At 37.5% G+C, this 22926-nt stretch overlaps 2 protein-coding genes across 2 annotated transcripts in view; both read left to right on the plus strand.

The window, feature by feature from the left end:
* Window positions 1-409: 409 nt before the first annotated feature.
* LOC148822394 (uncharacterized) lies at window positions 410-17432 on the plus strand. Its single transcript, XM_088930578.1, has 18 exons — window positions 410-501; window positions 2244-2276; window positions 2576-2605; window positions 2988-3020; window positions 3328-3360; window positions 3743-3775; window positions 4083-4115; window positions 4495-4530; window positions 5112-5177; window positions 7146-7178; window positions 8599-8727; window positions 9512-9618; window positions 11172-11230; window positions 11920-12080; window positions 13694-13831; window positions 14936-15026; window positions 15607-15937; window positions 16399-17432. The coding sequence occupies exons 1-18, from the start codon at window positions 441-443 to the stop codon at window positions 16891-16893; spliced, it is 1902 nt and encodes a 633-aa protein (XP_088786704.1). The 5' UTR covers window positions 410-440; the 3' UTR covers window positions 16894-17432.
* Window positions 17433-19936: 2504 nt separating this feature from the next.
* Window positions 19937-22926, plus strand: part of itgb5 (integrin, beta 5) — a 40179-nt gene continuing 37189 nt past the window's right edge. The window contains exons 1-3 of the mRNA XM_088931415.1: window positions 19937-20557; window positions 21077-21162; window positions 22640-22847. Of these exons, the coding sequence (XP_088787541.1) occupies window positions 20482-20557; window positions 21077-21162; window positions 22640-22847 (370 nt within the window). The 5' untranslated portion in view covers window positions 19937-20481. The remainder of the gene's footprint in view (window positions 20558-21076; window positions 21163-22639; window positions 22848-22926) is intronic.

A 22926-nucleotide genomic window follows, 5' to 3' on the forward strand; every position in this document is an offset into this window, starting at 1 on the left:
CCATAAAATGTGCCAAATGCAAAAGGGGTGAATACTTTTGATAACCACTATGATCGCTTTTAGTGTCAGGTTTGCTATTTGGAATGTTAGGTTCAAGAAATAATGATTTACACCAGGTTTTATTTTTAGAAAACTTTTCTGTTCAAACAAAAGTACTGGAAATATATTGTAATGTCTCGTTTTACCTCAACAAGAATCCTTTTTTATCTACAGTACATGACGTACTTGTGACTCTATCCTCAGTCTGTCACAGGATAAAAATGTCCTGAGCAAGGATAAAAACAAATGCAGCCATAAATGCTCTGTTCTTGGATCCAGGCTAGTTCATTTATAATTAACCAAATTTACAACAGCAATTAAAAGGTGCAGGGAAACTGTTTCACTGTCCACTCCTTCTACTATTCATATTGTTTGTTTGAAAAGAAGGACGTCTTAATAAAATGGACTGGAAAATGTGGTTTATTTTGGCCAGCACCTGTGTGTGCCTTGAACATTCAAAAAGTGAGTATGAAATTTATACATTACCATATAAATGTTTTCATTTACCATAAATTGTTTCAGATTTTGGTATATTGGTATCAAAGCAGGTTGATCAGAAACCTCAAGATAGGCTCATATGATTAGCGGTTAGTCGGCTAGAAACCGAATCTTGATATCTGTTACCTGCTTGTAAGTTCATACTGCTCTAATATGAACACAAAGCAAAAGCTGAGTCGTTTACAATTCAAAAAGCTTTACAATTCAAGTCAAATACAAAGGCTGTGTTCAGCCTTTTCTTTTCTATGGATATATAGAAATGTTTGTAAGAAAATCACTCATTTGAAAGGAAAATCTGAAGGATTGACTAGTTCATCCACACTTTTAAATTAAAAATCAAATTGTAACATTTTAAAGAGGGAAGAAAGCATTAACATGGAAAAAATGTAACAAATATGACAATTCAGAAATGAACAGAATTACTGAGGCATCACAGAGATCAATATTATGTTCCTGTTCATAAGTTTCCCATTTTTAACATTTTATTTTACTACATTGTAGCTTAACTTGAGAGATATCTGTATAGTTTTTGTTCTCCCAGAGAACAAACACACTATATAGACTTAGATCTTTTCCATTTGGAAAAGGATCTGATTCCAGGAGAAACTTTATTTTGCCAGTTAAACAAATGTTTAACCTAGAGTATGAAAATGAATGGGGTTCGAAAGACGTGCACTGAAGAATTTCAGTTTTTTACAAATTTCATTAAACTTTGTATTGGCTTATTTCAACAATAGCCGACTCACGCTCATGTGCAGATGCAGTTACAAAATTGAGGAAAACAGCAAAGAAAGAGAATTCTATCATGTCTAACTGTCCTATTATAAGACACACAGTACTGCAAATAAGTGATAGAATCGGTCTATTTAGTACACATATACAGAAAGTAAGGCTGTGTCTATTTATTCATTTTTGAAAATAAGACTATTATCGAATGCTTGCACATGCAAGAAAGAAAAATGATGAATAAATTAACATCATAGTCAGCAAGGGAACATTTCATTTCCTAGGCCTTATCTTGACGTGTCTGCTGAATTTTGTTCCAGTGGAGCTCTAGAGCACCCGTGTGGAACTGTGGGTTGTTTTCACATAATGCTGACTCCAGAGGTCAGCAAGGTCCTACTGTAAATGTCAGACACATTTGCGTCTATAAATACTGTACATCCCTCTGTAGGTTGTAGTCAGCGTTTAGCCACCTGAGGACAACTGTGGAGCTAGGCTGTAAGGAAGGTGATCATATTAAGAATCATCCCCTGCCTTTTGCCACACCATCCATCCATTTCTAGCTGCTGTTTTCAAGCTGCGGGTGTGAGGAGGGAAACACTCTGGAAGGGAAGCAAGTCCATCGTAAGGCAGAAACACAGAGACAGACATGCGCACGCTCACAGTTATGGACATTTTCCCCAGGCACCAATTAACCTATTTTATCAGTGTGTTTCTGAACCAAAGCAGTAAAGTGAAGCACTCCTGCTCATTGTTATGAGCAGTTATACATTAAAGTTACAGTGAGCAACTTGTTCAGGTTTTAAAGTAGTACACACCATTGATATGAAAATAATCGTGGGAGATTATGCCACATAAGTGTAGTTTGATTTTTTTAAGATGCAACACGGAGTTAGTCTGAACATCCAAATGTGATACTTCTGAAAGACCTAACATATTTCTGTTTCATTTTTTTTAAAATCCTGTTAACAAAATTGCAATAGATGGTACATCACCTTCAGCTACAACGATACCAGGTAAGTCATAGAATGTAAATGATCAATTCCTCTCTTTATCATAGCTAGATGGGAATATGTAACATACAGTAACACAGAACATTTAAAAATCATAATGGAAGATTGGGAAATTAAAGTAAAATTGTATCTTTAATTTATTCAATAATTGATTATAGCGGAGTATGTGCATTTTTGTTCCATAATGCTGTGCAGCGCAATGCAAAACAGAATTTGAACATCACAAATGTGATATTCTTGGAAAAACTAACATTTTTCTCTTTTGTGTAATTACTTTAATCCTGTTAATGAAACTGCAACAGGTTCTACATCTTCAACTACAACAACAACAGGTAAACCGACAACTGTAAAGAATCAGTTCCTCTGTTTTTCAAAACTAGAGGTTTTCACTAAATCCCACATTTCTTTCAAACTTTTGAATAAGTCTCTCCTTTTGCATTTAATTTTCTTTGATATTCAAAATGATAGTTGTTCCACCTCCACAAAACATTATTAAAAAATATATAATGCAAGATTGGGAACTGAAAGTAAAATTGTATCTTTTATCTAGTCAATAAGTGATTATAATGGAGGATGTGCATTTTCTTTCAACACTGCTTTGCAGTGTGATGCAAAATAGGATTTGTTTGAACATCAGAATGTGATATTCCTGGAAGAACAAGCACTTTTCTCTTCTGTTTAACTGACTTTATCCTGTTACTGAAATTTCAACAGGTTCTACCACATCTTCATCTCCAACAGCAACAGGTAAATCGTCAAATATAAAGATTCAATTCCTCCTTTTTTCTACACTAGAGGTTTCTACTACAGTAAATACCTCAGTGTATTTTTATCACAGTGTATTATTCCTGTTATTGATTGCTCAAGATTTTGTTTCTGTTGTATAATTGGAAAGGAGGGTATTGGTGCAGGTGTTAATGTAAAGGCATAGTATCCAGTATGTGGGTTTCTTTTGAACTTCTGGATACATCTCTTTATGTGCATTTTTCCTGGAAAAACTAACATTTTTCTCTTTTGTGTAATTACTTTAATCCTGTTAATGAAACTGCAACAGGTTCTACAACATCTTCAACTACAACAACAACAGGTAAACCGACAACTGTAAATAATCAATTCCTCTGTTTTTCAAAACTAAAGGTTTCAACTAAATCCTACATTTCTTTCAAACTTTTGAATAAGTCTCTCCTTTTGCATTTAATTTTCTATGATATTCAAAATGATAGTTGTTCCACCTCCACAAAACATTATTAAAAAATATATAATGCAAGATTGGGAACTGAAAGTAAAATTGTATCTTTTATCTAGTCAATAAGTGATTATAATGGAGGATGTGCATTTTCTTTCAACACTGCTTTGCAGTGTGATGCAAAATAGGATTTGTTTGAACATCAGAATGTGATATTCCTGGAATAACAAGCACTTTTCTCTTCTGTTTAACTGATTTTATCCTGTTACTGAAATTTCAACAGGTTCTACCACATCTTCATCTCCAACAGCAACAGGTAAATCGTCAAATATAAAGATTCAGTTCCTCCTTTTTTCTACACTAGAGGTTTCTACTACAGTAAATACCTCAGTGTATTTTTATCACAGTGTATTATTCCTGTTATTGATTGCTCAAGATTTTGTTTCTGTTGTATAATTGGAAAGGAGGGTATTGGTGCAGGTGTTAATGTAAAGGCATAGTATCCAGTATGTGGGTTTCTTTTGAACTTCTGGATACATCTCTTTATGTGCATTTTTCCTGGAAAAACTAACATTTTTCTCTTTTGTGTAATTACTTTAATCCTGTTAATGAAACTGCAACAGGTTCTACAACATCTTCAACTACAACAACAACAGGTAAACCGACAACTGTAAATAATCAATTCCTCTGTTTTTCAAAACTAAAGGTTTCAACTAAATCCTACATTTCTTTCAAACTTTTGAATAAGTCTCTCCTTTTGCATTTAATTTTCTATGATATTCAAAATGATAGTTGTTCCACCTCCACAAAACATTATTAAAAAATATATAATGCAAGATTGGGAACTGAAAGTAAAATTGTATCTTTTATCTAGTCAATAAGTGATTATAATGGAGGATGTGCATTTTCTTTCAACACTGCTTTGCAGTGTGATGCAAAATAGGATTTGTTTGAACATCAGAATGTGATATTCCTGGAAGAACAAGCACTTTTCTCTTCTGTTTAACTGATTTTATCCTGTTACTGAAATTACAGCAGGTTCTTTCACATCTTCAACTCCAACAGCAACAGGTAAATCGTCAAATATAAAGATTCAATTCCTCCTTTTTTCTACACTAGAGGTTTCTACTACAGTAAATACCTCAGTGTATTTTTATCACAGTGTATTATTCCTGTTATTGATTGCTCAAGATTTTGTTTCTGTCGTACAATTGGAATTAAGCTACATCAGGTGTAGGAAAATCGCTTCTGTCACATCTGGTCAAGAGACATACAGTTCTTCAGGACACTGAGGTAGTTTTCTTCATAAGGGTTTGAAGGTGTTTTATAAAGCCTCCAAACAGTAAAACTTATTTTTATTAGATGCTTATGATGAAAGCACTGCTATAGGGTTTTTTCTACTTGTATGTTACAGTACCTATAAAAAGTATTCACCCCCCTTGGACTTTTTCACATATTATTGTGAAATAATGTATTTGACTGAGAGTTTCTGCCACTCGTCAACACAAAGTACTCTATAATGTTAAAGTGAAGAAAAAAAACCAGACATTTTACTAAATGAATTAATTGTTGCTGTTTTAACATCAAAATTGTGAATTCCTGGAAATCTAACATTGTTGTCTTCCATTTCTATCTTGTTGATGAAACTGCAGCAGATCCTCAAACATCTTCCATTCCAGCAACAAGCAGTTCAATGTCTTCCACTCCAGCAATAACAGGTAAATCAACTAATTAAAACAATATATAAATTCTGTTCTTCAAGACTAGAGGTTTCCATGAAGTCCTGCATTTTATTTTTTGTGTATTATTACTGTACTGTCGTTGCTGTAATCTAGATGTTATTGCTTTTGTACAATCAGAAGAAAGAGGAGGATTCCATGTATCAATTAAATGTCACTTTATTTGTGAGTTTATTTTTTTAAAAGTCTGAATCAGTCTCTTCTTTTGTTTTTGCAGTAGGTTTTAGTTTGAATATGAAGTGACAGTTGTTCCATCTCACAGTTTATATATAAAAATAATATCACAAATACAACGTAAAGATTTGTGGGGATGAAAAATAACATTTTTGTTCTGGATATCCAAATCAGCTTATGCACTTTATTTTAAACCTCTGAGTAGTTCTGTTGTTTTGCAATTGAAAATTTGTGAATTCTGCAGTTTAGCTCAAGCTAAATTAGATACTGCAATGACACTATTGTAGGCCTGTAAGAGCAAATTTGAGCTTCCCTGAAAAGCTGTTCAACTGGCAGAAATGAGGTTTCTTTGTGGGGCTGCTGGGCTCACTCTCCCTGACAGGGTGAGGAGCTCGGCAGTCTGAGGGGATCCTGGAGGAGAGTCTCTGCTCCTCTGGATCGAGAGGAACTTGTTGTGGTGGCTCGGGCATTGGGTGAAGATGGCCCCCTGGTGCCTCCTACTGGAGTACTGGCGTCAAATCACTCTCACAACTTTCTGTTCCAACCTACAGTACAATCGTTACAGTAAATTAAGACCCCACCATCACTACACATGGATACAGGGGGAGTTACTTTATGTTGTGTTGTTAAATCGTTTTCCCCAAAATTAAAAAAAGGTGATTATAAAGAGGATAATAATACCATACACAAAAGCAATAGTAACACCATTACTAATAATCCCCCGCTATGAACTGGCTTCATCACTCTGCTCTCCTCCCCACTGAGAGCTGGAGTGTGGGGAGTGTACTGGCGCACTATGGATGCCGTCGCATCATCCAGGTGGGGCTGCACATTGGTGTTGGTGGTATAAATACACTCGGAAGTAGACAAAACACTTCATTTTGAAAAAGTGAGACATTGTTCAATAAATAGTTCTTTACCAGTAAGCCCACATTCTGGAAACAAAACAAACGAAACAATGAAATGAAACAGTAATGATGCACTATTGTAAAATAACATGCAACAAAATTATAAGCTCGCACTAGAATTTACTTAGTTGATATTGAAGATAGATTACTGTTGTTGAATTAGCAGGGATAAAGTGGTAACAACATCATGTGTGAATATAATGTTATTCTCTGAAAAGCCTACTTTTTATGTCTCAGTGGCTTAGAATTTAATCGTTTTTTTACAGCTATTGCTGAATTTATGCAATTATGATTCTGTATGAATTTTGAATTTGACCTTTTTTGAATGGTGTTTGATTACAGTCCCATCTGGAAGAAGTGAAATAACTATTACCATTTTTCTTCACCGGTATGATTTGGCACAGCTGACTAAAGCAATAAGACTTTTGTGAAATAACATGTGTCACGCTTTCTTATCCTGCTTCCCTCATTGTCTGACAATAAATGTTTTATTTATCCAGTTCGGTTTCCAGCGAGCTCATGCTCATTAATATAAATCACTTGGACTTATATTAATGAGCATGAGCTCGCTCGTAACATTGAGCAGACGCAATGTATACATTGATTGTATACTACAATTAATTGTTGGCCGAAGGCTCAATGTTTTGAGTGGATCAGTCGTGTCAGTTGTTCTAGGCTTATTTAAATGGGAAAAAGCTGTTAGCAAAACAGTCAAAAAGTAATAAATGAACTGGCTGATTGTTTAATGAGAATGAGACACAGATATTTTTCGGCCAGTCCAGCAGACTGGCTGCCTGACCTACTGTATCACAATGCATGTTCATATTGTTAAAAGCTAACTTCTTTCTTAACTTTTTAATTCAAGCTTCACCGACAGTGACAGCTACACCCAAGCCAGGTAAATATGCAAATATGAAAAATCATTTCCATTACAGGTAAAAATCCTGTTGAAAAGTGCAATATTAAGTCATAAATGATGATGTGAGGGAGAGAGGGAAAGTAATAGATCAATCAAATTTATCTCCCCCTCACATCAGAAGAAGGCTTTACAGCCTTTACCTTTCAGCATGGAATGAACCTTTGCCTGTTGCTTTGCAAAAATAACTTGCACCTTTTTAAGTAATCACATTTTCTGGCATTTACTGTACCTTATTTGTCATTTTTATTACTTCCCCACATTGTCTTGTCTTGAAGATGTAATATTGTCAACATACCTGTAATTACTCAAGTCTTTGTCATCTTCAAACTTAGTGTTACCCATTTTATATTAACGTTGTGCTGCCTGCATGTTACTTTCTGCACTTGACTACATTAAACATCATCTGACTAGTTCAAGCACTGGTCCATAATTCTGGTTCAGAGGGAAGAACCTTGTTAATCTTCTGCTAATATAACACCAGCAGCCGGGTTTTCATTATAGAAATAATTTTTAGTACTTAGTCCCGTTTTAGTACCGTTCAGGCCAAACCTTGCCTGGGTTCTGAGATCAGGTAGAATGGAATTTAAAACAAAAGTTTGAGACAGATGACAACAGCCAAGTTCAATCGGACTCGGCTGTCAGAAATTCGCAATCACTCCTGACGTCATGTCCTCACCTAAGACATGATAAATACTCTACATGATCCCTTTCTCTCCCACATATACCACCCTCCCTGCATCCCACCTCCACCCCATCTCCCCCTCTGCAGCTGCCCCTGGGTCACCCCTCACTCTGCAGGGGGGTCCCAGCCTCCTTGTCCTCTGGCCCTCAGCCAAGTGGGTTTTACCACCTTTCTGGACAGAGCGGTGGCACTGTGGCACTGTGGCTGAAAGGTTGCCGGTTCAAATCCCATGGCCGGCAGAGGAATCCTACTCTGTTGGGCCCCTGAGCAAGGCCCTTCACCCCAGCTGCTCCAGGGGCGCTGTATAAATGGCTGACCCTGCACTCTGACCCCCAGCTTCTCTCTCCCCATCTGTGTGTCTCATGGAGAGCAAGCTGGGGTATTCGAAAAGACAAGTTCCTAAATTGTATATGGCTAATAAAGTGATCTTATCTTATCTCTCTTTCAGTACACGTACTTCCTGGTTGTTGTTACTCCTAGTGAAGTCAGTAATGCTGTAGTTAGTTTTAAAGATATTCAGTAGAGTTCAGAAGGGGAAACAGAGCCACCTACTCACCCACCAGCACTACTTACAAAATGTACCCATTTAAGATACTTTACTCTTATGTGAGTTTTTCTAGGTTTGTATGAAAAATAAGAAACAACAAGTTCAGACTTTATTTCTTTTGAAACAATTATTTGTTTTTAAACTTTGCTTTGATCTCTTTTAAACTACAGAAAAGAAGCAATGTAGAGAAAACTCCTGTGGATCACAGTTGGCAGTGTGTATGAATCTCAAAGACAAGTATGTTTGCCAGTGCAGCTTTGGATTTTACTACAACGAATTGGAAACAGATTGTGAAGGAGGTAAGAAAACCAAAAACCAAGTAGATCTGTACTATAATACTCTGGAAAGTGACTGGTGCGCTACCCTTGTGTGTTATAAAAGATAAACAGAACAGATGTCATTTCTTAAAAACAAACGATATAACTTGAGTTCTGTACATCAAAAATTTAAATTGAGGCATGTGAGGCATGAGGCATCGGGCATCAAAATTAACATGGTTAATGACTGATGACTAAAAAAATTCACTCCAGTATGAAATGTCTTGATATTGTTATACAAGTTTCCTTCATGGTGATAAGTTAAAAAAAAGTAAAAAAGACTTTGTGAAATCATATTTTAAAGTAAGAAGAAGAATCCTTGTTTTAAACATTGTTTTTTTTCTCATGACCATCCCAGAACACAAGTTCAGTTGATTAACTTTAATTAAGAGTTTTTACTCCAATTTGTTCTTTAATTTCACATGGATACAAAAAGGATAGTTTCTGCATACTACATCTTTTATGTACTGTAGATGTCTTTATAGGGCACCAAGACTCTTCAGAAGTAGCCCCTTGTCTTTGGAATATTCTTCCTGTCCATAAATTATTCACCTATTTGTTTTTATTTAATCTATGTACTTTTTTGTATTATTCTTTTTTCTGTTTGCTGTAATTCTTTCTTTATATGTAGAATGTATGTAAAGCACCTTGATAATGGTCTGGAGCAGCTATTTAAGAAATAAAATGTATCAATTAATTATTAATATAAATTACATTAAAAGTGATTGACTAATTATCTACATGCACATTCATTGTTGTTTTGAAGGAAAATCCTTTCCTGGAGGTTTCAACATTAGCCCTACCTTTGGTGTTAATGTGGAAGACAAAACATCAGAGAATTATACACAGCTTTATGATTATGTGATACAGATTGTAAGTATTTTAACCCTTGAATTTATTTACTACAGATTTTGCTTTGCTTACTGCTGATATACACAAAACTCTGTTTTTATTATGTGTTTTAATATTCTGAAAATTATTTCCTTATGGGGGTGAGCTAAGTTGCAATTTATAAAAACAATTATAAATTGAGTGGAAAAACTGAAAAACCGCATTCGTTAAGCTTTATAACTTTTGTCCTTACGTCGTCTTGGCTAACAAATAAAAAAAACAAACCTTTTTTTCTGATCTAATCAGTAAATGAAAATGTCTTAACACCATTTTCAATTGTTTTGTTAATTTCTGTCTTTCCATAAATGGCATGAGTATAATCGTTATTAAATCCCCATGTCCATGATGACCTTCGCCTCAGAACCGCCTCAGAAGATCTATCTTAAACCGGGTAAAAAACACACAGGGATTATGGTAAAGGTCTGAAAGTTGGCTGCAAGTTATAAAACAGTGGGAGAATGATCGATTTGTTTTTTACACACAGCTGATAATCATTCACACAAAGATAAATTTGCAAACATGCAAAGGTTAACGTTCTCAGCAAGATTGCAATCTCACTAGAGCTAAAATAGGGGTGATCACAAAAGAATTACTGTACTTGAGAAATATGACAGGAAGTCTCGTTAAGGAAGCGACAGGAGGGGGTGATCAATCAGGAAGGACAGAGATAGTACGGTTACAGTACGTGTTGCAGCTGTTGCTGTGAATTCGTCAATGTTCAGTATAGCGGAGGTATTGTTTTCATCACAGTAATAAGTTCGACGTGTAAGTGTCCCCGTTTCTATATAATACAGAGCAGATCACAGGATAGATTAATAGTGATCTATATCACAGATAATACGGACAAGTGTAGATCAGCTACCATACTGTAGCTATGGAGTAAATCGTCCATACCGCCTGATACCACCTGGGGTTTAATTCAAATTCTTATAAAAGGGCATCGTGTAAAAATACACCTGAAGAAGGCTCCACGGTCGAGACGTTGTGTTTTCTGTCTTCTCTTTTCAGCAGGGAATAAACCTGTTACTTGTTCCTTTGCAGCCTACGCATGCTGACGCAACTGCCCACCTGAAATAATGTAGAAATGACCGTCTCTGGGTTTTGAGTTGAAATGGAGTTGGTCATTAGAAAATTCTAGTCATCCATTCCATAGGATCAATTATAGATACTGTAGATCATAAAAACAGCCCTGTCCGTTAACCTCAGTGTCACACCACAAAATTGCAGTTTGAGAGCCCTTTATCTCCTGTATTTAGATCAGCTCTGCCTGACCCCCGTTTTCTTAAGTGGTACGCTAAACTCTTGCGTAAGCCACAGAGGTGTCTGGGCTCCACCGTATCACGTTTCCACAGATGTTTTCTTCTACAGTTTTGTGCAAAGCGCAGCTGTCTTTTCCACGCGCCACGCGCTTCGTCCACGTCTGCCGCTACAGCTCGTGCTCCCCGCTGGCTCCTGCTGCACCTTTAAACGCGTTTTCGCACAATGAAAGAACATATTTTAATCTGTGTTTAAATTACGTTTTAATATTTTTACAGAATAAAGAGGCACTTATAAATGAGTTGGATTTCAAAGAAACAATTGTGAAAGACATTAGGTGAGCAGTTCGTGTCATTTTGTATATACAGTAATAGTGAATTTACTTCAATACGATAAACACGTGCTTATGTTAATTTATTAAAGTGTACTGTACAGTATATGCACACATGGAGCTCACGTGCTATACCATTTAAATGTAGAACACATGAAATAATTGGCCAATGTCTGTAATGTAACCTATAAAGCCTTTACCAAAATCGTTTTGATTCTGTCGAACAATTTACACTACACACAATCTGTCATAAATACTTGTAGATAGTATAAAGACGGAAAAAGTAAAATCTGCACTTTTTTATGACATTTTTATTTAAATTACATGTCTATATTTAAACAAAAATGACAAGGTTTGCACTTATGTAACTAGAATACAACACAAAATAGAACTAAATGTCTTATTGTGAAGTATAGAAATTTAAAATAATACCATTTATGTGACTTCCTAACGAGATCATACAATATACGATATAGTTTAAAGGCATTTTCGATTACACCTAATAGATTAGTGAATTATTTCACTGCAGGTTAGATCTGCAATTTCATGGTATATTGTACTACAGTGACTTGGTAGCAAATGATATCCATTAATACCAAATATTGGCTCTGTGGGAATGTTGAATTTCACCTCATAGACACCACAAGTGTCTAATATGATAAAACATTATCTTATATTAACTTTTTGAACTACAGACACACTGGAGGAAGTACATATATTTCCAGGAGTGGACGTGAACTGGAGGTGGACTTTATAAATATGTTTTCAACAACATTCGAAGACGGACTAGACGTCGTGGACACGAAAATTTTAAATTACCTTAAGGAAGCAAATTTGACAAATATTAGATTTCGCAGTAAGTAATCAAATGGTTTAATGTGTTGTTATGCTGAGGGTTAAGTTTATATTATAATAAATTACAGCCATAATTGATTTAATGTTTTATATATCAAAAACTAACATTGTTAAAATACAATGTAGCACTTACAGTAATAGAGCTAGATTTAATTTGGAAAGTTTGGATGTGGTTAAATTTTATCATTTGTGGCAAGAAAGTTTTAAATTCACTTTTGTAGGGATTCACAGGGGTGCATTAATTTCGAACAGCCCTGTTTACATGTGATTGATTCAGTTTACCCCTCGGCTTGAACACAGATATACTGTACATAAAGGCCTAGCACAGACTTAAGTGAACACTGAATGCAGAAATACCTGTACAAACAGCAGTGATGTTATTCAGCAGTACTTAACACTCACTTACGTACATACCTACAGCACAGGATTGAGGTGAAGGGCTTCAGTGATCCTTGCCTTGTGCAGAGGCATTGTGATGTTCAAAGCTGAAGGAGTGGCAGTGATATTGGTATTGCTGCAATTCTAAAAATGGCACAGGACTCAAAACAGTTCCAACATTATTCTGTGCAGTGGCATTACCATCAACCACAACAAACATGCAATCCAAAATAGCATAAATGTTACTTTGCCAAGAGCAAAAGGTCTTTTTCCTGTATTGACAATCTTGACCTTTGCCAAGTGTGATAGCATTCACCGAGACGCAGCATTCCAGAGCGTAGTCTTCCATTGTGAAGACTGCAGTGCCTGCAGTCAGGCAGAGTGGTGGCATTCAGTTGAGAAGCTACCTTTGCCAGTTTCAGGTACTGGCAGCACTCAATCTGTGTGCAAACATCACCTTTGCATTTACACACTCACAAACACACATTTCGCAGCTCAATGTTGCTAATTTCATGCTTCGCAAATGGAAAAATAAGAACAACAGACATGAATGAGCTGGAACATTTTCAATGTCTGGCAATACTTTGCTCAGACTAATTTTTGTCACTTACATAATTAGTAAGCAGCGAAAATTAAGTGTTTCATATTACAATTGAATATTTGTATGTTAGTTTTCACATTTTTACACCCTTCCTCCTTTTTTGAGTTTTGTACTCAAGGCAAGCTAATGCTTCTATAGAATTGCAAAATCCATTGTATTACTCCAGAGAAATGTCTCATGTCTCCTCTGGTCTGTAATGACACATTGGGTTATTCCAGTTGTATACAGCAGGGCAAGCCTGAGTAAAAAAGGCACTTCTTGTGTCTACTGACTATTGTCTCTTGATTGCGGTTCAAGACAGATGTACTGTACCTGCTAGTACATATTTAATCAAATCAAGATGAAGCACTATTTTAAATAATAGATGAAGAGGCAGTTGAAACTAACATATAAATCAATATTATGGCGAACAAATAGAAGTATTAGTTTTACATCACTGAGATTAAATAACCATAAAAACTGATACGTGTAACTGCCCCATAGTTCACCGAATGAAATTGTTTTTCTCCTGGATCGTGTGGAAAATAGCACTTAAGACTGAGAAGTGTGATTGGTGGTACATAAATAAAAGACGTTGCATGAAAAACATACCACCCTCACCTTACTTTATCACTGTCACCTTTCTCTTCCCTCAGATGTAACGTCCTGCGGCGTTTATGGCTGTGACAAACAATCTTCAAATTGTGCCCTAAAAGGCAGCAGCCCAGTATGTGAGTGCAAAAAGGGCTATGAGAAAAATCATCCTCTTGACGTGTCCTGTGTGAAACTGGAAGGTGCGCTGATTTAACCTTATGAGCCTTGTAATGGCACAAATGAGGATGTTATTACTGTACATAATAAACCCCCAAACAGTTAATTATGTCTCATTCTGATGTTAACTCTGATTTTAAATATCTCAGAAGTTCGATGTGAAAGGTTGTTATATTTATTTGTGGAGTTTCAGTATAAATACTTAAAGGATGAAGCCCTTTCACTCAACGAGACTGAGTCTTGTCACACACTGCTGCTATGACAGAGGGGCTTGTGCTGAACAGGAGCCTGCTGTTGACTGTGTGATGTGTGATGACAGCATTTGATCTGAGGCTGCCCTAGTGTGCTTTACCTGACAGCATGGATCCTTGCAATAGGAGTTTAAAGCCATAACAATTTCTCTTTAAAATGGTCAGTTTCTTATACAACATTTATATGGTAAACTGTGTTACTGTGTGTGAAATTATCCTCTTTCAGTAATGTTCCAATACTGATTTGTGAGGATTGGAAAATGAATGTATTCTGCAGCAAAGAGATTTTTAAATGGAGCTAACTTTTATTTTCTTTTTCTTTATTTTATACACATGGACAGATCTGTAGCATCTGACACAAGTACTGTCCCCGACATTAAGTTACATTTATGCACAAATACTATGCAACAGAAATGCAAAACAACCTAGTATTGTTTTATGCTTGTGGGCACAAAATACGTCAAACTTTCACAACCTTGAACGTCCTAACCTAATACAAATAAAATATTTATACTGAGTAATAGTGATTTTAATACATAAAATAAGCACCAAAACATTTTGAGTGCTTAGTCTTGCAGCAATGTTGCAGTATAGCTTACAGTACCAATAAAATGCATTTATGTTAAACTAAACTGGGCTGCCCAGTTAGATCTCTTAGCTGTTCTCAATTAAATGTAATTCTGTGCTCACCTTTATCAGTAATAATTGAATATTGAATACTAAAATATTGACAAAATATCACTTCTTAACTATTAGTACAAAATGGCTCATAGTTTAATTTATGTGTATTTTATTTAAAACATTCCATGAGACAGGAAGTGTAGTGTTTCATTTGAAAATGGATTTTAATAGATTGTTCTCTTGCTTTATTTTCAGATACCATGAGAGATATTCTTATAGGAGTCAGTACTGTGGCAGGAGTTGCTATTATTAGTTTGACTGCAGGACTTATAGTTATGGCAATGAGGTTTGAAAATATTTTTTATTCTATATATGCTAGCATTCATACAGAAGGCTTCTGTTAGGAAAAAGGACTATATGTTTTATTATACAGTATGCTAGATAATTTCTTCATCTATAGTAGATATATCCTTCTAGCTTAGACAGTCTATCTGAAATTAGTATGCTTCTGTTGTTAAATATGTGCATGTTTATGAATAAATAATTCTAAGAAGGATAAGATGATACAAAGTATATACTGCATATACATTAAATATTTTGCAAGGTGAAATTAAATAGAAACTGTAAATAAAGACCCATTTTATATTGCTTGTATAATTATAAATTGATTTAAGAAAACATAAGATTGTTCTCTTTTACTAATTATACTATACTACTAATGGTAGTATATTGAGAAACCTTTTCATGGGCTTTATCACAGCATGGTTCTGTTCTAATTTGTGAATATTATAGAGTACCCATGGGGTACTTTTGTTGTTGTTGCAAGAGGATTGCTGAAACCTCCTGATTATTTGTGTGTGCTCAATGAAATGATGTATAACGAAAATTAAAGGTGACCAAAGTTAAAATTTCTTCTACTGTCTCAGGAAAAAACCCAAGAATGAAAACCCCCCACAATACTCTTTCAAAAACCCTGCGTCGTTCCCCATGACGCGCACATTCTCTGTGAAGAGTCACAGAGACTCAGAAGATGGCAGTCAGATGACTCAACGCCCACCTTCCTTCCCCAAGATGGTTTACAACCGCCATCATGACGATGAAGAAAACGATGATGACGATGATGGCAGTTACGCAGGAAAGATAAAAAATCAGAGTTTCCCTCAAGATCAGGGACGTATACTGTCTGGAAATGTTTACTCATTTCCAAAAGCATCTGTTCCCTCAAAACCAGGTGGCCCTCAGAATTTTGGTTACAAAGTAAGTTTTGTTTTTGAATTTGTATGGTACATTAGCCCTATTTTGTTGCTCTTCTGCAGTTTGCTTGGTGAACTTTTTTTGGATATAAGCTGTTTAGGTAGGAAAAGAGTGGATAATAGTACCTACTGATGAAAAACATCATCAAACATTTGATATATTTTAAGCCATAAATTGGAAGATCTATGTTTTTATTCTGAATGCACATTATTCATTAATTCTTTGTGATCCTCATTCTAAAATTTAAGAGTGAGCCCTAGCAGGATGAATAATGAATCTGTAAAACAAAAATATTGTCTTAAGGATTCATTTTTCAACATTTTGGAAAATCAGTTTTGGACATTTTGGATGCCATTTTTAATTGGGAAAGTCTAGATTATTCTTTTCTTTCCTTGAAGCAGATGCACACCACTTCCAGGCTGATGTTTCTTTTGATTAACACACAAAAATATCTTCCTTTTCAGCCTGCTGGCAACCCCTACAACAGCAGCGCCAACGACCGTTACCCCTACAACAGCAGCGCCAACGACCGTAACCCCTACAACAGCAGCGCCAACGACCGCAACCCCTACAACAGCAGCGCCAACGACCGTAACCCCTACAACAGCAGCGCCAACGACCGCAACCCCTACAACAGCAGCGCCAACGACCGTAACCCCTACAACAGCAGTGCCAACGACCGTAACCCCTACAACAGCAGCGCCAACGACCGTAACCCCTACAACAGCAGTGCCAACGACCGTAACCCCTACAACAGCAGCGCCAACGACCGCAACCCCTACAACAGCAGCGCCAACGACCGTAACCCCTACAACAGCAGCGCCAACGACCGTAACCCCTACAACAGCAGTGCCAACGACCGTTACCCCTACAACAGCAGCGCCAACGACCGTGACCCCTACAACAGGACATCAACGAGGGGAGCTGCAGGGAATGGTTATGGCCATAGAGGATACTGAGCAGCTGTTCTGCATAGAGGGAAACCTCAGCTATGATCAAAGATTAGATTTCTTTAACCGAATCACAAAAGAGAATTCTTCATTGAAACATGTTATGGAATATGAGTGATTCTGCTAGAATAATTCATTATATGAAACTACTGCCATAGACCTTGAGATGAAAAATTAGTCCTGAAGTATAAGTTTTTTCAAAGATGATTGGGTAAAGTGTTACAATCTGTTCTCTTTCTTGTTTCCATGTGAGTGTTCTGTAATTCAAGACAACAAGAAAAACAAAAAACGTTTTCTGTATGTGCAAAATGTAGTGATTGGGCAGCAACTTTGTACTAAGAATATTATTTTATTATGGTAGCACAGCACTACTGAGAGCAAAGTGAACAGAAGTGCTCCACTGATTTATTTTATTGATCTAGCTCTAGTTTATTGCAATAATCGATACCGTCCGTAAAAAAAACAGCTTCTCACAATGAGATGCTTGTTTGAGGTTAATACTAAACTACTTTCATAAAATGATATAAATAAAAATAATATCTATCTCACAGCATCTATATTTTAATGATTTCAATAATGGTAAAAATATTCCACATTTATTATTTACAGTAGGTCAGAAGTGAAAGTGTTAATAAAATTAGGGGATTTTGTCATCTGTTATAACACTCCCTGTGAAGTGATGGCCATTCACCTGTTATCATTTGTCATTTCTTCTATGTGAGAAATTCCATTTGTATGGCCCTTTCCATCCCAGATGTTCTCCAGCACTTTATATCCGGTATAAGAGGGAGACCAGTTTTGTGCACCAGAGCTGCACCCATCTGAGTGGCACATGGCAGCCCTACTGCACAGCAGGACACATGGAGATGTGAAAAATTACTCCACTTGAATGGAGGGATTTACTAGGATGGCCAGAACATTCCAGCTCAAGGCAGAATTTAGCCAGAACACTGGAATTAATGCCCCGACTCTTGCGTATGGGGTCATGGGATTGTTAATGACAAAGTAGTCAGCACCTCAGTCTACTGTCTCACCTACAGGATGTCAGCTTCTACAGCACAGTGTCCCCAGTCGCCTTTCTGGCGCCACCTACTGGTCCACCACCACGACTGGTGACTCACGTATTATTGTAATCTTAAACTTTCTTCAGAGGAGGGCTATTTCAAATCACCCCTTTTACTTCATTCAATCTTTAGGAAGCCATCGCTACTTTGATCCAGCAAAACATGAGTCTGGACGATCCACATGCCAAGTATCTTAATAACCGGTGTTCCCTAGAGGTTTGGCCAATTTTTAACATCATTCCTGATGTGCAGCAGGCAGGGGGACCCCAGGCCTACTGCGTGACAGCTCCTAGCTAACAGAGGAAGCAGACTTGTAAAGCAGAGCCTACGCTTCATGTAGTGGTCCAGAGCTCCAGAAACAGGTGGACCACAACCATCTGTGAACACCCACGCTCACTGACTGGTGATCATTGTCTGGTGGAGAAGCCTGTTTTTAACCAATTATCCCTGCTAAAGGACCAACAATGCCATCTGAAAGCACATCAATAATATACTGTATGGCTATTAAAGAAAATTGATGCTGCTTGAAAAGATATGATAAACAACAAACCAGGGTGACAGGTCAATCAGTCTACATTATGAAGTCATGAAGGAAAGCTGGTTGTTGGTTTTGCACACTGCTAACATTTCACTCTTTCTGGGGATGCCCTGAACACGTTTAGAAGCTACAGGTGTCCCTGGCCCCCGGTGGAAACCACAGCTCTGCAAGATGAAGCAGTGACAGTTTTTGCCAGTACTGTCTGTACACCGTAGTCAGTCTTGAAGTTCGAGTGGTTAGGGAATGAGTTGGAAAATCAGGCCAACACCCTAGGCCCAAACAGGATCAAATCCAGGACTGACCCCGTCAGCAAGGTGCTGAGCGCAATTTAATCAGCCCCCATCACAGGCAGGGTGAGGCACACTGCGCAGCCCGCCAGCTGTAGTGTGAGGAGGCACACTGCACAGCCCGCCAGGAAAATTCAAGTTTTTAATTTCATACTCTTCTATCCCAATAGGCGGCGCTGACATCCAAGTATTCAGGAGAGATGAGCCTTGCCAATTTAGCAGACAACTCTGGACTTTCTGCTGGTAAAATGGACATCTTAAAATATCATCTCAATTCTTTGTTTTTGTTTTTAAATATTCCTACTATTTCAGCATTTTTCTCTTTGTTTAATTTTCTAAAATACAATACAGGACTTTTCATACCCTCGGGCTTCAAAAGCAAACTTGATGCCAAAACAAGAAGGTTCGCTTGATATTAATATTCACGTAACGATCTTATTGCCTGTACATTGTTTTTAAGGTTTTACTGAATTCTGAAGAAAACGTAACATAAAATTTAAATTATTTAAATTGAATTCTATATACTGCTTTTTTAAAAGGCTCTGTACAGCTCTGTTCTGAAGGATTTCAAACGCATTTTATAGCCGAAAAATAGTCAGACTTGTTTATGATTAACATCCTTGCTGTCCCTAATTCAGCTCATTCACAAACTCGCAAGCGCTGTGATTACAATGTACATAACTCACACGCAGGCAAGTGTGTACGGAATTGAACAGGTGGTAACCCAATTAACACGAGTCACCTGACTGCCTGGGGTGCCGCTTTTTAAAGAAACATTTCTATTTATCGACAAATTTCAGATTTAAGTAGAACGAAACGAGCTACAGTGTCCGAAATAAGCTTAAACCTAAACAAAAACGTTATACATAAGGACAAAAAAGTCCAAATAAACGAGAAACAACGACCCTGGTTTTTGTCTAAATAAGTAATGATATCCGTACTTAGCTGTAGTTATTTCGAGTGAAAATAAATTACAGTTTGCGAGTCCGCCTTTAAGCAGAAAGAGTGTATGATTTTCAAACTTAAAAAAACCGTAACAGAAACCAGTTGTAACCCAAGGGAAACGCTTGAAATATGAATGCGTGCTTCTGAGGTTTCTGAATTGCGCTCTCGAAAGATAAAGAGAGGGTTAACCGCAGCCCCAGCCCCCAGCCCCCAGCCTCTGATGGGCGGAGATTTTGGATACACCGACAGTGCGCTTTTTCGTAGAAAACTTCCAGGAGAGGAAAAAAGAGAGAAGCGGGGCATGTATCCCACTTTTAGAAAATAATAATATCACAACTAGGGGAATTATGTTGCATGTTTATTTTTAGTACAGAAGAAACGAAACATGGAGAAAAAATATCGGAACTGGAGGCGCTTTGTGCGCTTTTAGGAGAACCAACACTAGTATTTGAAGCGGAGAGATATTCGTAATGAGAGTGGAAAACCTGGTTTAGCCGGCAGCTCCTGCCCCAGAGGTTGTTTCTTTGATGACACAACGATTTGTAACCTTTGTTTTCAAAACAAAGGTTGGCGTTATGATTTCTCGTCGCTTGGCCGGGGCAGAGGCGAACTCCGACAAAGTGGACTTATTCCCATTTTTTGAAAGCTAATCTGCAGAATGTGGATTTGATGAGGACATTTTGACGAATTGGAGGTCTGTGCTAGCCAGCACTTCGCAGCTGCAGGGTTTGGATAACTTCAGTTTACAAAATTCTAAGAAATCATGTTGAGCAGAAGGCTCTTAATTTACTCTGTAATTAGCTGTTTGGTTCTGGAAGTTCTGATCGGCGGAGTTAAAGGTAAGAGAGTCTTTTTTAATGTAATTAATTTTTGGTGACTGTGTGCGAGTCGTGTTTGTGTAGGCAATTGTTTTCCTGTGTGCTGGAACGAATTCAATTTTCTTCGAGAGGAAATAACATCGTTTAATTACTTTGTTGCATGTATTGTTAGGGGTTTGGCTTTTACTCTTGGCTTACTCCTTTGTCATACTTTAAAGCTTTATACAGACTTTCACTAAAATTATTTTGTCTTGAGAATTTGAAGTTCAGTGCTGAACTGCAAAGATTTTATCGCTGGTCGAAACCTTGTTTTTCTTTTTGCACCTGCGCTTTTCTGTTTTTTTTATATCGTTATTTATTAGCTGGTATTAACATCACCCCCTCGTTTAACTAAGGCTCTAAGGCCGTTCTTGGTTATGTGCGCTAATGGGTGTCAAAACGGGACGGGGTACAAGGAGACTCGACTGTGGTCGCGAGAAAGTGCTGTGTATTTTTTATACAGTATGTGTTAGATAACCGCCTTTCTCATTTCTATGGAAGGTCTCAATATTTGCGCCGGAGGAAGCGCTACCTCCTGTGAAGAATGCCTGCTCATCCATCCTAGCTGTGCCTGGTGCGCTCAGGAGGTATCTATGTAAATCTTTCTTAAACGTAGTGCAAAAAAATGTTGCCAAGTTATTTCACTTTATTGTTGATCCAAGTGGGTGACAATTTGTCTTTGGTGTCACCATTAAAACTACAAACAAAAAAACCCATAACACTCGACTTCAAACAAATTTACCTTTAAAACAGTAGTCCTCGCCATTCAACCATACATACAGTATACACATTTTGCTCTGGCCATTATACACGGTGATTAAATTAATCCGATAGCTTCACTCAGGGAGCAATCACTCAGCTGCGTTTTAAAATACCGGTTGCACAGGAAACAAAAGATTTATTTTATGCATTTTTTCTTGGAGAAAATATGTCTTGTACATATTTCTCATACGTCAGTCTGCAAACGCGTATAATTACTGGCAAAGTTCTGTCAATTTTGATATTTTGTTTTGAATCGGTCCTGTTCACGTTCATTTAGACCGATGCCCTGACGTGAAAGTATATTTTTGAATAATGCTACTCGAGTTAAATATATTTCTGTACTGTGTTCTTGTGGATATTTCAGACCTGTGTTCCAGTTTTACGTAGTGGTTTTGTTATTGTCTTGACCCAACTTATTCACTCTAGGAAACTCTTCTACGGAAGCCGCAGTCGGCGGTGAAACACGTGGTATTGGTGTTTCCCGCTTGTTGCTTGTTGCTTGTTGCTTGTTGCTTGTTGCTTGTTGCTTGTTGCTTGTTGCTGTTGTTCGGGGTACCTTTCATGTTAACTTGTGAAGTGCGCATGTGAGCCTGGACTATGCAGAGTCTGTGCAGCAGTAGTCGTTCTCTGCAGACAGAAATCTCAGTATTAAGTTAGTGAAATTCCTTAAATAAATTATTTCACATATTTGAAGTAGTAGGCATCACCTGCAGAGCCATGGCTTGTGTGCAGTGAGTTTATCAGTTTTCTCATGCCCACCAATCTCCTTCCGCAAGAAGAAGCTAATAGCTAACTGTCCCGAACGTTTTTGTTTCTGCTTTATAAAGCACCTGAAATCTCAATTAAGCAGTTCAGGAAATGGTGGAAGCAACTATTTATGCTGGAAAAAATACTTTTGTTTTATTTAATACAGTGTACAAATAAACTGGAAAATACCAGTAATTTCAGGAATGGGTTTGTGAACTATTTCTGTTGCAGAATAGTAAACACATTTCTCCATGTTGTGACTGCTACGTGCTTACTTTCAATAAAAACATTCAAAAGGTCCCAGTGCTACCATGACAATAAAAATAAACGCAAAGTGTCGCTGGCTTTTTGTCTGCAGAGACAATATCCTTGTACATGGAGATTAAAGAGAACGGTGGTGATTCACAGTTGAGCTGTGCCTCAGTGCTGCAGTTTCCTGCAGGGCCACCCATGAGCTTTCCAGTCTCTTTCTGTTCACTTTCCCTGTTGCGTCCCTTATCGCAGCACCCGGTCGGCGCAGGGCTGCTACCCTCCTGGTGTCGTCTTTCTCGACAGGAATTCGGGAGGGCGATGACGGTCTCGTCCCGCTGCGACTTCAGCCAGAACCTGCTGGGGAGGGGCTGCGGGAGGGGCTTCATCGAGAGTCCCAGGAGCAGCATGACGGTCCTGCAGAACAAGCCCTTAAGTTCCAAAGGTTCCGGACCCACCCAGTATGATGTCATTCAGATAATGCCGCAGAAGATAGCCCTGAACCTGCGGCCTGGTAAGACGCCGGCCCCGGGCCTGTGTGTGTCTTTTTCAGCTTTCAAAGGCTGCTATTAGTGACTCACAGTCACTCACGA

This window comes from Atractosteus spatula, chromosome 13 (assembly GCF_055471065.1).
Source record: "Atractosteus spatula isolate fAtrSpa1 chromosome 13, fAtrSpa1.hap1, whole genome shotgun sequence".
Classification (NCBI taxonomy): domain Eukaryota; kingdom Metazoa; phylum Chordata; class Actinopteri; order Semionotiformes; family Lepisosteidae; genus Atractosteus; species Atractosteus spatula.